The sequence below is a fragment of the Mytilus trossulus genome, chromosome 4 (genome assembly GCF_036588685.1).
Source record: "Mytilus trossulus isolate FHL-02 chromosome 4, PNRI_Mtr1.1.1.hap1, whole genome shotgun sequence".
Taxonomy (NCBI): Eukaryota; Metazoa; Mollusca; class Bivalvia; order Mytilida; family Mytilidae; genus Mytilus; species Mytilus trossulus.
Window position 1 is genome coordinate 88,025,571 of NC_086376.1, and position 15,070 is coordinate 88,040,640.

A 15,070-nucleotide genomic window follows, 5' to 3' on the forward strand; every position below is an offset into this window, starting at 1 on the left:
CCTGATAAAAAATTTAACCCATGTCAGATTGCTCTACCCCTATGTTGTATTTTTAGCCGTAGCGGCCATCTTGGTTGGTTTGCCCGGTCACAAAACACAATTTTTAAACTAAATAGCCTAATAATGATTCTGGCTATATTTGGTAAAATTTGGCCCAGGAGTTTCAGAGGAGAAGATTTTTGTAAAAGTTAACTAAGATTTACGAAAAATGGTTAAAAATTGACTATAAAGGGCAATAACTCCTAAAGAAAGTTATTGCCCTTTATAGTCAATTTTTAACCACCATTTTGTTCATGTTGACTTATTTGTAAATCTTACTTTACTGAACATTATTGCTGTTTACAGTTTATCTCCATCTATAATAATATTCAAGATAATAACCAAAAACAGTAAAATTTCCATGAAATTAGCAATAGGTTGTCTGATTCATCTGAAAATTTCAGGGCACATAGATCTTGACCTGATAAACAATTCAACCCCATGTCAGATTTGCTCTAAATGCTTTGTTTTTTGAGTTATAAGCCAAAAACTGCAATTTACCCCCTATGTTCTATTTTTAGCCATGGCGACCATCTTAGTTGGTTAGCCAGGTCAAAAAACACAAATTTTAAACTAGATACATCAATGATGATTGTGGCCAAGTTTGGTTTAATTTGGCCCAGTAGTTTCAGAGGAGAAGATTTTTGTAAAAGTTAACGCCGGACGACAGACGACGGACGACGGACGCCAAGTGAGGAGAAAAGCTCACTTGGCCCTTCGGGCCCGGTGAGCTAAAAAACGGCAAAATAAACTATGAAAAAGGACAAAAAAATCCTAAAATATTGCAAATAGACAGGGTATTCCATTCCTGTGGGGAAAAACTCAGTATTTTCAAAAAACTCAATGTTTTGTAAACACTTAATATTTAACTGTGACCATATAAATGAAAAATCATGTCATTACAGAAGTACTAGTGATACCACCCGGGAGAAAATCTCCACCAATAGCGGCATCGACCCAGTGGTTGTAAATGAATCCATCACAGATACCAGTACTGAAACATTGTACGCATGACGCGCATTTCGTTCACAAAAAAACTTATCAGTGACACTCGAATCAAAAAGTGTTAAAAAAGAAAAATAAAGTTCAAAGTAGAAGAGCATTAAGGACACTAAATTTCTAAAACCTTTGCTAAATGCGGCTAAGGTATACATTCCTGATGTAAACGCCTTAGATCGTCTTAGTATTTGGAAAATTCAAAGTTTTGTAAACAGTTGATTTATAATCTTTACCATATCAGTGTTAATTTGTGGCAAACCAGAAGTGCTAGATATTGAGAGTGGAATACCATCGGTATAATAAATAGTTATGTAAGATAATGACAAGGTCACATCATTCGCACTACAACTTAGTTTAGATTGCAATTTAATATTTTATTTAAAAAATATATTGACAGTTTCCCCGTTGTTTTAGTTTACATCTTTTGAAACAGACAAACTTATCAAAGAAAAAAATTTCTAACAAAGTTGATCATTACTTTTGTAGGATATGGGACCAAACTGCCTAATGTCTTGAAATTATGATCATTGTTTTCCAAACAAACTGTGAGGTCAAACATGGGTATAACATTAATTTTATTGCCTACTGATTTTCTAAACATTCATATATGACTGTAGATGATCGCCGTTGCGCCGGATAGTCAACATATTATGCTCAACATGTGGCACCATCATATCGATCATTGAATTACCCATGTAGTCATACGTATGATTCGAGATAACGGGACGGTACTGTGTTGGTAACAGTTTGAACATAGTATGTGGCGTGAAACAGATACTACATAGATGTTAACTTACTATTGGCGTTCGTAAAATTTCAAGAGATTACTTTAACTTCCACACTTGGAACAGGTTGTGTGTGTGTGTGTGTTTTATAATCTGAAGTTACCAATAAAAAGCAAACTTGTCTTCTATACCTTTTACGTCTGCTTCGCTACATTCATTAACATATTATCAAACGACAACTTGTACTTCGAGGACCATTGCATAGGAATTGAAATGTAAAATGAAAGAACTTGGAATACACAAAGACCTAAAAGAAACTGAAAGTACTAATTCTTTCTTTTTTTTTTATTTATTAAAATATCTGCATTGTCTGGATTTCGTTAGTAAAATGACTGGTGGGTTAGTAGTCTGCTATCACAACAACATCTGCATAAAAAACATAAACTTTTAATCACGTGATACTTGACTATAATATAAACAAGATTTGTGTTGTCCTGAATGAAAATAATAAAAACAAAATCGTTAGTTAAGTAGAATTAGCCAAAACTGGGAATGAAAAGTCTGCAGTGTGATTACTTTAAACGAATAAGATCGTTTCAACCTGTGTTACAAGTACATATGTGATTCATTCTATGGGATTATAATTTTGTGTCCATTAATATATGTAATGACTAGTTTCAGGACAAATATACCCGTTTCATTGATAACAAAAAAGTGTTAAACAATAAACAATAATCCACTTCGAATAAACAGATTATTTCTGTTAATGTGTCATTGAGTTAAAATAATTTTTCTATGTAAAATTTTCAATTATTTCTCGAATAGCTATTAAAATGCATTAGCTCATCCCTACCCGAGCTATATACATAACAACAGATAATTCAATAACAATCAGTAATTTCAATGTATCCTTGAACACAATCATAACATCTTATGTCTAAACTCAGACTCAGAAACCCTGATCTCTGTAGCGTTGTCTGAATGAAGAATCAAGACGCCTCAACAGGTTTACAAGTTCTCCATCATCAAATTTGGGCTTCCTCAAATTTGCCAAAGTGTCTAGATATTTGTCTTGAACAATGGGTTGTACCTTTCTTGTCGTAATTTTGTATGACTTTCCACTGTCCGGTTCTGTACTGATATTTTCTGGGGCGTTTTCTGGGTGAATAGCCTTGGCATATTGTGTCGATTCGTCCCAATAAAAAGAAGGTGGTCCTGCTGTCCAACAGTTCTGGGAAGTTGTTTTGGTTCCATCGGTGTAGAACATGATGTAAAAATTGCACATTTCATCTTTGCTTGTAGCTCTAAATAATAAAGATCAAATATTAATATAAACAAGTGAAAGGTTAAGCTACCAATAAAACCAGGTTTTATCCTTCATTTTCTACATAAGAAAATTCCTGCATAAAGTCAGGAATATGACAGTTGTTATCCATTCGTTTGATATGTTGTGGCTTTTGATTTTGATATTTGATTAGGGACTTCCCGTTTTGAATTTTCCTCTGAGATCAGTGTTTTTGTGATTTTACTTTTCATCCTATCTATATAGGTGTCAGACGAAATTACAAGATACCAAAACGGTAGCATGACATATTAGTAGTGTTCAGAGACATGGGTCATGTTCAGTCATTTTCACACATAAAGGGTTATTGCGTCACAATTACTGACATACACAATTCCCGTAATATTTCGTATTCCTTTACTAATTATGTCAAACATATTTTCATATTCCTTTTGGTCTTATCATAGCTCACCGTTTAATCTAGCACTTGACCTTTTTAGAGTGGGTTTGAGTTTTCCAGATAAACGAAATCAAGAAAAGTGTTTAGTTGCAGTGTTATTTTCATTAACAATGTACTTATATTCATGATCACTGTACTAATATTGCATTCAACGGTAATAGTAACATTTAGTATTTTTACAATGAGAATGTGGTATGTATTTTGTATTTAACCTCAGTATTTTGGGAGCTGTTTACTTTTCACTGTTTCGACAAATGTGTTGGGAGTTTTTTAAAGTCAAAGCCATGTGCAATGAATATTTCAATTAAGTTGTGATTTAAGATACATATGCATGAAATGATTTGTTGGTGCTGGGTATGATTTATAATCTGGTTTGTGAAAAACAAACTTACCCGATATATACATCTCTGTCCTCGTCATTTTTCATTGTACAGCGAGCAGCCTATAAATGAAAATATAAACGTTAACTTTACGATTTAGCAGAAAAACATGTTCAATGTTACATTCCATAAGTAAATATCCATGACAGGATTACATTTTACTGAAACTTGTCTAGACAATTGCTAGCTATAATATCAGGTTGAATTCACAGTTTTATAAGTAAGGCAATGTCTGTACCAAATCAGGAATATGACAGTTGTTTCCCATTCGTGTGATTTGTTTGAGCTTTTGGTTTTGCCATTTGATAAGGGACTTTCTGTTTTGAATCTTCCTTGGAGATCGGCTTTTCATTTTTATTTCTCTTGTCAATTGATTCACATATCTAAAACATACATTTGTTACATATAACACTTATAATTATAAATCCACTTCATTTGAACTTTGGTGGGTAGTTGTCTCACTGGCAATCATACCACATCTCCTTATTTTTTAAAGTCTTCATCCTTTTCTCTTCTAGGATCATATTAACACGAACAAAATATGCTCTATGTAGAATTGCGCCCATGATTATTAAATACCAAATGGTCACACTATAGTGGTATATCAAGTTTGACAGTTTTAGATAAATATCAACTAAACAATAACTACAGGAAAAGGTATAAATGATCTTTTTTTTTGCTCTGCTTACTATATTCTAAATATGCCGAACAACATACTTCAGATAATACATTTATCATTTATTATACATCAGTATATATATTTTGCCTTGCATGCTTTAGTTGAAAGTTAAATCATTATAAGTCATATCACATCTTCTTAAATTGATAAGGGAATGTTAAATTGTTAGCTGATGTAAAATTGATAAAACAATTAATAGGTCAATAAAATTGAGAATGGAAATGGGGAATGTGTCAAAGAGACAACAACCCGATTAAATAAAAAAACAACAGCAGAAGGTCACCAACAGGTCTTCAATGTAGCGAGAAATTCCCGCACCCGGAGGCGTCCTTCAGCTGATCCTAAACAAATATATACATGTACTAGTTCAGTGATAATGAATGCCATACTAATTTCCAAATTGTACACAAGAAACTAAAATTAAAATAATACAAGACTAACAAAGGCCAGAGGCTCCTGACTTGGGACAGGCGCAAAAATGCGGCGGGGTTAAACATGTTTTTGAGATCTCAACTCTATCTCAGCCAACTTTCTTATCTGCAAATCAGACAAATAAAAGTGTTAGAACAGTTTACTACTAAAGAAAGAAAAATTCCATAGGGACTCAAAGAGAATTATTATAATGTATCGTGAACAAATAAACTGTGAACAAATGAATGAATTATATAAATATATATAAAACACGTGTAACGTTATAAGTTTACCATATAATCTCCTGGGTTGATCCTAACTCCAGTTGTCGTTACATTGTAGAACATCTGAAAAAGATCAATGAAAAGAATAAAACATTTGTTAAAATTCTGAAGACATTTCTTAACAAAAGAAAACAAAACAATAAACAAAACAATGCAAAGAAAACAAGATTGAGCAACATAAACCCAACAATAAACCGTTGTTTCAATAACTTGTTCTCTGAAAGATTAAGAAATACGCATGAATTTTGTAAAATTTGCAGTGGCTAAATTGAGATATATACACCTGGATTCATATTTATAAATACATTTATCTGGGTTATCAAAACGGAATATATATATATTCAAAACATGAACATTTGTATTTTCACTCATCTTTAAAAGTTTCCATAACAAAATGTGTGTTTACCTCTGGTTTCATTGGATCTTTTCTTCCTAGTTCTGTCCACACACCATCCTTAATAACATAGCCAGATACAACCTTTCCTGTCAAATATAAAACAGATAATTGACACCATCCTTTATAACATAGCCAGATACAACCTTTCCTGTCAAATATAAAACAGATAATTGACACCATCCTTTATAACATGGCCAGATACAACATTTCCTGTCAAATATAAAACAGATAATTGACACCATCCTTAACAACATAGCCAGATACAACCTTTCCTGTCAAATATAAAACAGATAATTGACACCATCCTTAACAACATAGCCAGATACAACCTTTCCTGTCAAATATAAAACAGATAATTGACACCATCCTTTATAACATAGCCAGATACAACCTTTCCTGTCAAATATAAAACAGATAATTGACACCATCCTTTATAACATGGCCAGATACAACCTTTCCTGTCAAATATAAAACAGATAATTGACACCATCCTTTATAACATAGCCAGATACAACCTTTCCTGTCAAATATAAAACAGATAATTGACACCATCCTTTATAACATAGCCAGATACAACCTTTCCTGTCAAATATAAAACAGATAATTGACACCATCCTTTATAACATAGCCAGATACAACCTTTCCTGTCAAATATAAAACAGATAATTGACACCATCCTTTATAACATGGCCAGATACAACCTTTCCTGTCAAATATAAAACAGATAATTGACACCATCCTTTATAACATAGCCAGATACAACCTTTCCTGTCAAATATAAAACAGATAATTGACACCATCCTTTATAACATAGCCAGATACAACCTTTCCTGTCAAATATAAAACAGATAATTGACACCATCCTTTATAACATAGCCAGATACAACCTTTCCTGTCAAATATAAAACAGATAATTGACACCATCCTTTATAACATAGCCAGATACAACCTTTCCTGTCAAATATAAAACAGATAATTGACACCATCCTTTATAACATGGCCAGATACAACCTTTCCTGTCAAATATAAAACAGATAATTGACACCATCCTTTATAACATGGCCAGATACAACCTTTCCTGTCAAATATAAAACAGATAATTGACACCATCCTTTATAACATAGCCAGATACAACCTTTCCTGTCAAATATAAAACAGATAATTGACACCATCCTTTATAACATAGCCAGATACAACCTTTCCTGTCAAATATAAAACAGATAATTGACACCATCCTTTATAACATAGCCAGATACAACCTTTCCTGTCAAATATAAAACAGATAATTGACACCATCCTTTATAACATAGCCAGATACAACCTTTCCTGTCAAATATAAAACAGATAATTGACACCATCCTTTATAACATAGCCAGATACAACCTTTCCTGTCAAATATAAAACAGATAATTGACACCATCCTTTATAACATAGCCAGATACAACCTTTCCTGTCAAATATAAAACAGATAATTGACACCATCCTTTATAACATGGCCAGATACAACCTTTCCTGTCAAATATAAAACAGATAATTGACACCATCCTTAATAACATAGCCAGATACAACCTTTCCTGTCAAATATAAAACAGATAATTGACACCATCCTTAATAACATAGCCAGATACAACCTTTCCTGTCAAATATAAAACAGATAATTGACACCATCCTTTATAACATGGCCAGATACAACCTTTCCTGTCAAATATAAAACAGATAATTGACACCATCCTTTATAACATAGCCAGATACAACCTTTCCTATCAAATATAAAACAGATAATTGACACCATCCTTTATAACATGGCCAGATACAACCTTTCCTGTCAAATATAAAACAAATAATTGACACCATCCTTAATAACATAGCCAGATACAACCTTTCCTGTCAAATATAAAACAGATAATTGACACCATCCTTTATAACATAGCCAGATACAACCTTTCCTGTCAAATACAAAACAGATAATTGACACCATCCTTTATAACATAGCCAGATACAACCTTTCCTGTCAAATACAAAACAGATAATTGACACCATCCTTTATAACATAGCCAGATACAACCTTTCCTGTCAAATATAAAACAGATAATTGACACCATCCTTTATAACATAGCCAGATACAACCTTTCCTGTCAAATATAAAACAGATAATTGACACCATCCTTTATAACATAGCCAGATACAACCTTTCCTGTCAAATATAAAACAGATAATTGACACCATCCTTTATAACATAGCCAGATACAACCTTTCCTGTCAAATATAAAACAGATAATTGACACCATCCTTTATAACATAGCCAGATACAACCTTTCCTGTCAAATATAAAACAGATAATTGACACCATCCTTAATAACATAGCCAGATACAACCTTTCCTGTCAAATATAAAACAGATAATTGACACCATCCTTAATAACATAGCCAGATACAACCTTTCCTGTCAAATATAAAACAGATAATTGACACCATCCTTTATAACATGGCCAGATACAACCTTTCCTGTCAAATATAAAACAGATAATTGACACCATCCTTTATAACATGGCCAGATACAACCTTTCCTGTCAAATATAAAACAGATAATTGACACCATCCTTAATAACATAGCCAGATACAACCTTTCCTGTCAAATATAAAACAGATAATTGACACCATCCTTAATAACATGGCCAGATACAACCTTTCCTATCAAATATAAAACAGATAATTGACACCATCCTTAATAACATAGCCAGATACAACCTTTCCTATCAAATATAAAACAGATAATTGACACCATCCTTTATAACATGGCCAGATACAACCTTTCCTATCAAATATAAAACAGATAATTGACACCATCCTTGATAACATAGCCAGATACAACCTTTCCTATCAAATATAAAACAGATAATTGACACCATCCTTAATAACATGGCCAGATACAACCTTTCCTATCAAATATAAAACAGATAATTGACACCATCCTTAATAACATAGCCAGATACAACCTTTCCTATCAAATATAAAACAGATAATTGACACCATCCTTTATAACATGGCCAGATACAACCTTTCCTATCAAATATAAAACAGATAATTGACACCATCCTTTATAACATGGCCAGATACAACCTTTCCTATCAAATATAAAACAGATAATTGACACCATCCTTAATAACATAGCCAGATACAACCTTTCCTATCAAATATAAAACAGATAATTGACACCATCCTTTATAACATGGCCAGATACAACCTTTCCTATCAAATATAAAACAGATAATTGACACCATCCTTAATAACATAGCCAGATACAACCTTTCCTATCAAATATAAAACAGATAATTGACACCATCCTTAATAACATAGCCAGATACAACCTTTCCTATCAAATATAAAACAGATAATTGACACCATCCTTAATAACATAGCCAGATACAACCTTTCCTGTCAAATATAAAACAGATAATTGACACCATCCTTAATAACATAGCCAGATACAACCTTTCCTATCAAATATAAAACAGATAATTGACACCATCCTTAATAACATGGCCAGATACAACCTTTCCTATCAAATATAAAACAGATAATTGACACCATCCTTAATAACATGGCCAGATACAACCTTTCCTATCAAATATAAAACAGATAATTGACACCATCCTTAATAACATAGCCAGATACAACCTTTCCTATCAAATATAAAACAGATAATTGACACCATCCTTAATAACATGGCCAGATACAACCTTTCCTGTCAAATATAAAACAGATAATTGACACCATCCTTAATAACATGGCCAGATACAACCTTTCCTATCAAATATAAAACAGATAATTGACACCATCCTTAATAACATGGCCAGATACAACCTTTCCTATCAAATATAAAACAGATAATTGACACCATCCTTAATAACATAGCCAGATACAACCTTTCCTATCAAATATAAAACAGATAATTGACACCATCCTTAATAACATGGCCAGATACAACCTTTCCTATCAAATATAAAACAGATAATTGACACCATCCTTAATAACATGGCCAGATACAACCTTTCCTATCAAATATAAAACAGATAATTGACACCATCCTTAATAACATGGCCAGATACAACCTTTCCTATCAAATATAAAACAGATAATTGACACCATCCTTAATAACATGGCCAGATACAACCTTTCCTATCAAATATAAAACAGATAATTGACACCATCCTTAATAACATGGCCAGATACAACCTTTCCTATCAAATATAAAACAGATAATTGACACCATCCTTAATAACATAGCCAGATACAACCTTTCCTATCAAATATAAAACAGATAATTGACACCATCCTTAATAACATAGCCAGATACAACCTTTCCTATCAAATATAAAACAGATAATTGACACCATCCTTAATAACATGGCCAGATACAACCTTTCCTATCAAATATAAAACAGATAATTGACACCATCCTTAATAACATGGCCAGATACAACCTTTCCTATCAAATATAAAACAGATAATTGACACCATCCTTAATAACATGGCCAGATACAACCTTTCCTATCAAATATAAAACAGATAATTGACACCATCCTTAATAACATGGCCAGATACAACCTTTCCTATCAAATATAAAACAGATAATTGACACCATCCTTAATAACATGGCCAGATACAACCTTTCCTATCAAATATAAAACAGATAATTGACACCATCCTTAATAACATGGCCAGATACAACCTTTCCTATCAAATATAAAACAGATAATTGACACCATCCTTAATAACATGGCCAGATACAACCTTTCCTGTCAAATATAAAACAGATAATTGACACCATCCTTAATAACATGGCCAGATACAACCTTTCCTATCAAATATAAAACAGATAATTGACACCATCCTTAATAACATGGCCAGATACAACCTTTCCTATCAAATATAAAACAGATAATTGACACCATCCTTAATAACATAGCCAGATACAACCTTTCCTATCAAATATAAAACAGATAATTGACACCATCCTTAATAACATGGCCAGATACAACCTTTCCTATCAAATATAAAACAGATAATTGACACCATCCTTAATAACATGGCCAGATACAACCTTTCCTATCAAATATAAAACAGATAATTGACACCATCCTTAATAACATGGCCAGATACAACCTTTCCTATCAAATATAAAACAGATAATTGACACCATCCTTAATAACATGGCCAGATACAACCTTTCCTGTCAAATATAAAACAGATAATTGACACCATCCTTAATAACATGGCCAGATACAACCTTTCCTGTCAAATATAAAACAGATAATTGACACCATCCTTAATAACATGGCCAGATACAACCTTTCCTATCAAATATAAAACAGATAATTGACACCATCCTTAATAACATGGCCAGATACAACCTTTCCTATCAAATATAAAACAGATAATTGACACCATCCTTAATAACATGGCCAGATACAACCTTTCCTATCAAATATAAAACAGATAATTGACACCATCCTTAATAACATGGCCAGATACAACCTTTCCTATCAAATATAAAACAGATAATTGACACCATCCTTAATAACATGGCCAGATACAACCTTTCCTATCAAATATAAAACAGATAATTGACACCATCCTTAATAACATGGCCAGATACAACCTTTCCTATCAAATATAAAACAGATAATTGACACCATCCTTAATAACATGGCCAGATACAACCTTTCCTATCAAATATAAAACAGATAATTGACACCATCCTTAATAACATAGCCAGATACAACCTTTCCTATCAAATATAAAACAGATAATTGACACCATCCTTAATAACATAGCCAGATACAACCTTTCCTATCAAATATAAAACAGATAATTGACACCATCCTTAATAACATAGCCAGATACAACCTTTCCTATCAAATATAAAACAGATAATTGACACCATCCTTAATAACATAGCCAGATACAACCTTTCCTATCAAATATAAAACAGATAATTGACACCATCCTTAATAACATAGCCAGATACAACCTTTCCTATCAAATATAAAACAGATAATTGACACCATCCTTAATAACATAGCCAGATACAACCTTTCCTGTCAAATATAAAACAGATAATTGACACCATCCTTAATAACATAGCCAGATATAACCTTTCCTATCAAATATAAAACAGATAATTGACACCATCCTTAATAACATAGCCAGATACAACCTTTCCTATCAAATATAAAACAGATAATAGACACCATCCTTAATAACATAGCCAGATACAACCTTTCCTGTCAAATATAAAACAGATAATTGACACCATCCTTAATAACATAGCCAGATACAACCTTTCCTGTCAAATATAAAACAGATAATTGACACCATCCTTAATAACATAGCCAGATACAACCTTTCCTGTCAAATATAAAACAGATAATTGACACCATCCTTAATAACATAGCCAGATACAACCTTTCCTGTCAAATATAAAACAGATAATTGACACCATCCTTAATAACATAGCCAGATACAACCTTTCCTGTCAAATATAAAACAGATAATTGACACCATCCTTAATAACATAGCCAGATACAACCTTTCCTATCAAATATAAAACAGATAATTGACACCATCCTTAATAACATAGCCAGATACAACCTTTCCTGTCAAATATAAAACAGATAATTGACACCATCCTTAATAACATAGCCAGATACAACCTTTCCTGTCAAATATAAAACAGATAATTGACACAATCCTTAATAACATAGCCAGATACAACCTTTCCTATCAAATAGAAAACATATAATTGACACCATCCTTAATAACATAGCCAGATACAACCTATCCTGTCAAATATAAAACAGATAATTGACACCATCCTTAATAACATAGCCAGATACAACCTTTCCTGTCAAATATAAAACAGATAATTGACACCATCCTTAATAACATAGCCAGATACAACCTTTCCTATCAAATATAAAACAGATAATTGACACCATCCTTAATAACATAGCCAGATACAACCTTTCCTATCAAATATAAAACAGATAATTGACACCATCCTTAATAACATAGCCAGATACAACCTTTCCTATCAAATATAAAACAGATAATTGACACCATCCTTAATAACATAGCCAGATACAACCTTTCCTGTCAAATATAAAACAGATAATTGACACCATCCTTAATAACATAGCCAGATACAACCTTTCCTGTCAAATATAAAACAGATAATTGACACCATCCTTAATAACATAGCCAGATACAACCTTTCCTGTCAAATATAAAACAGATAATTGACACCATCCTTAATAACATAGCCAGATACAACCTTTCCTATCAAATATAAAACAGATAATTGACACCATCCTTAATAACATAGCCAGATACAACCTTTCCTATCAAATATAAAACAGATAATTGACACCATCCTTAATAACATAGCCAGATACAACCTTTCCTGTCAAATATAAAACAGATAATTGACACCATCCTTAATAACATAGCCAGATACAACCTTTCCTGTCAAATATAAAACAGATAATTGACACCATCCTTAATAACATAGCCAGATACAACCTTTCCTGTCAAATATAAAACAGATAATTGACACCATCCTTAATAACATAGCCAGATACAACCTTTCCTGTCAAATATAAAACAGATAATTGACACCATCCTTAATAACATAGCCAGATACAACCTTTCCTGTCAAATATAAAACAGATAATTGACACCATCCTTAATAACATAGCCAGATACAACCTTTCCTGTCAAATATAAAACAGATAATTGACACCATCCTTAATAACATAGCCAGATACAACCTTTCCTGTCAAATATAAAACAGATAATTGACACCATCCTTAATAACATAGCCAGATACAACCTTTCCTGTCAAATATAAAACAGATAATTGACACCATCCTTAATAACATAGCCAGATACAACCTTTCCTGTCAAATATAAAACAGATAATTGACACCATCCTTTATAACATAGCCAGATACAACCTTGCCTGTCAAATATAAAACAGATAATTGACACCATCCTTAATAACATAGCCAGATACAACCTTGCCTGTCAAATATAAAACAGATAATTGACACCATCCTTTATAACATAGCCGGATACAACCTTGCCTGTCAAATATAAAACAGATAATTGACACCATCCTTAATAACATAGCCGGATACAACCTTTCCTGTCAAATATAAAACAGATAATTGACACCATCCTTTATAACATAGCCAGATACAACCTTTCCTGTCAAATATAAAACAGATAATTGACACCATCCTTAATAACATAGCCAGATACAACCTTTCCTGTCAAATATAAAACAGATAATTGACACCATCCTTAATAACATAGCCAGATACAATCTTTCCTATCAAATATAAAACAGATAATTGACACCATCCTTAATAACATAGCCAGATACAACCTTTCCTGTCAAATATAAAACAGATAATTGACACCATCCTTAATAACATAGCCAGATACAACCTTTCCTGCCAAATATAAAACAGATAATTGACACCATCCTTAATAACATAGCCAGATACAACCTTGCCTGTCAAATATAAAACAGATAATTGACACCATCCTTTATAACATAGCCAGATACAACCTTGCCTGTCAAATATAAAACAGATAATTGACACCATCCTTTATAACATAGCCAGATACAACCTTGCCTGTCAAATATAAAACAGATAATTGACACCATCCTTTATAACATAGCCAGATACAACCTTGCCTGTCAAATATAAAACAGATAATTGACACCATCCTTTATAACATAGCCAGATACAACCTTGCCTGTCAAATATAAAACAGATAATTGACACCATCCTTTATAACATAGCCAGATACAACCTTGCCTGTCAAATATAAAACAGATAATTGACACCATCCTTTATAACATAGCCAGATACAACCTTGCCTGTCAAATATAAAACAGATAATTGACACCATCCTTTATAACATAGCCAGATACAACCTTGCCTGTCAAATATAAAACAGATAATTGACACCATCCTTTATAACATAGCCAGATACAACCTTGCCTGTCAAATATAAAACAGATAATTGACACCATCCTTTATAACATAGCCAGATACAACCTTGCCTGTCAAATATAAAACAGATAATTGACACCATCCTTAATAACATAGCCAGATACAACCTTTCCTGTCAAATATAAAACAGATAATTGACACCATCCTTTATAACATAGCCAGATACAACCTTGCCTGTCAAATATAAAACAGATAATTGACACCATCCTTAATAACATAGCCAGATACAACCTTGCCTGTCAAATATAAAACAGATAATTGACACCATCCTTTATAACATAGCCAGATACAACCTTGCCTGTCAAATATAAAACAGATAATTGACA

General features: G+C 32.4%; 1 protein-coding gene across 1 annotated transcript in view; it reads right to left on the reverse strand.

Moving 5' to 3' along the window:
* Nucleotides 1–2,190: 2,190 nt before the first annotated feature.
* The window catches only part of LOC134716885 (fibrillin-1-like), a 138,330-nt gene continuing 125,450 nt past the window's right edge, over nucleotides 2,191–15,070 (reverse strand). The window contains exons 76-79 of the mRNA XM_063579901.1: nucleotides 5,666–5,742; nucleotides 5,269–5,322; nucleotides 3,898–3,947; nucleotides 2,191–3,067 (exon numbers count right to left, since the gene is read on the reverse strand). Coding sequence (XP_063435971.1) covers nucleotides 2,713–3,067; nucleotides 3,898–3,947; nucleotides 5,269–5,322; nucleotides 5,666–5,742 — 536 coding nt within the window. The 3' untranslated portion in view covers nucleotides 2,191–2,712. The remainder of the gene's footprint in view (nucleotides 3,068–3,897; nucleotides 3,948–5,268; nucleotides 5,323–5,665; nucleotides 5,743–15,070) is intronic.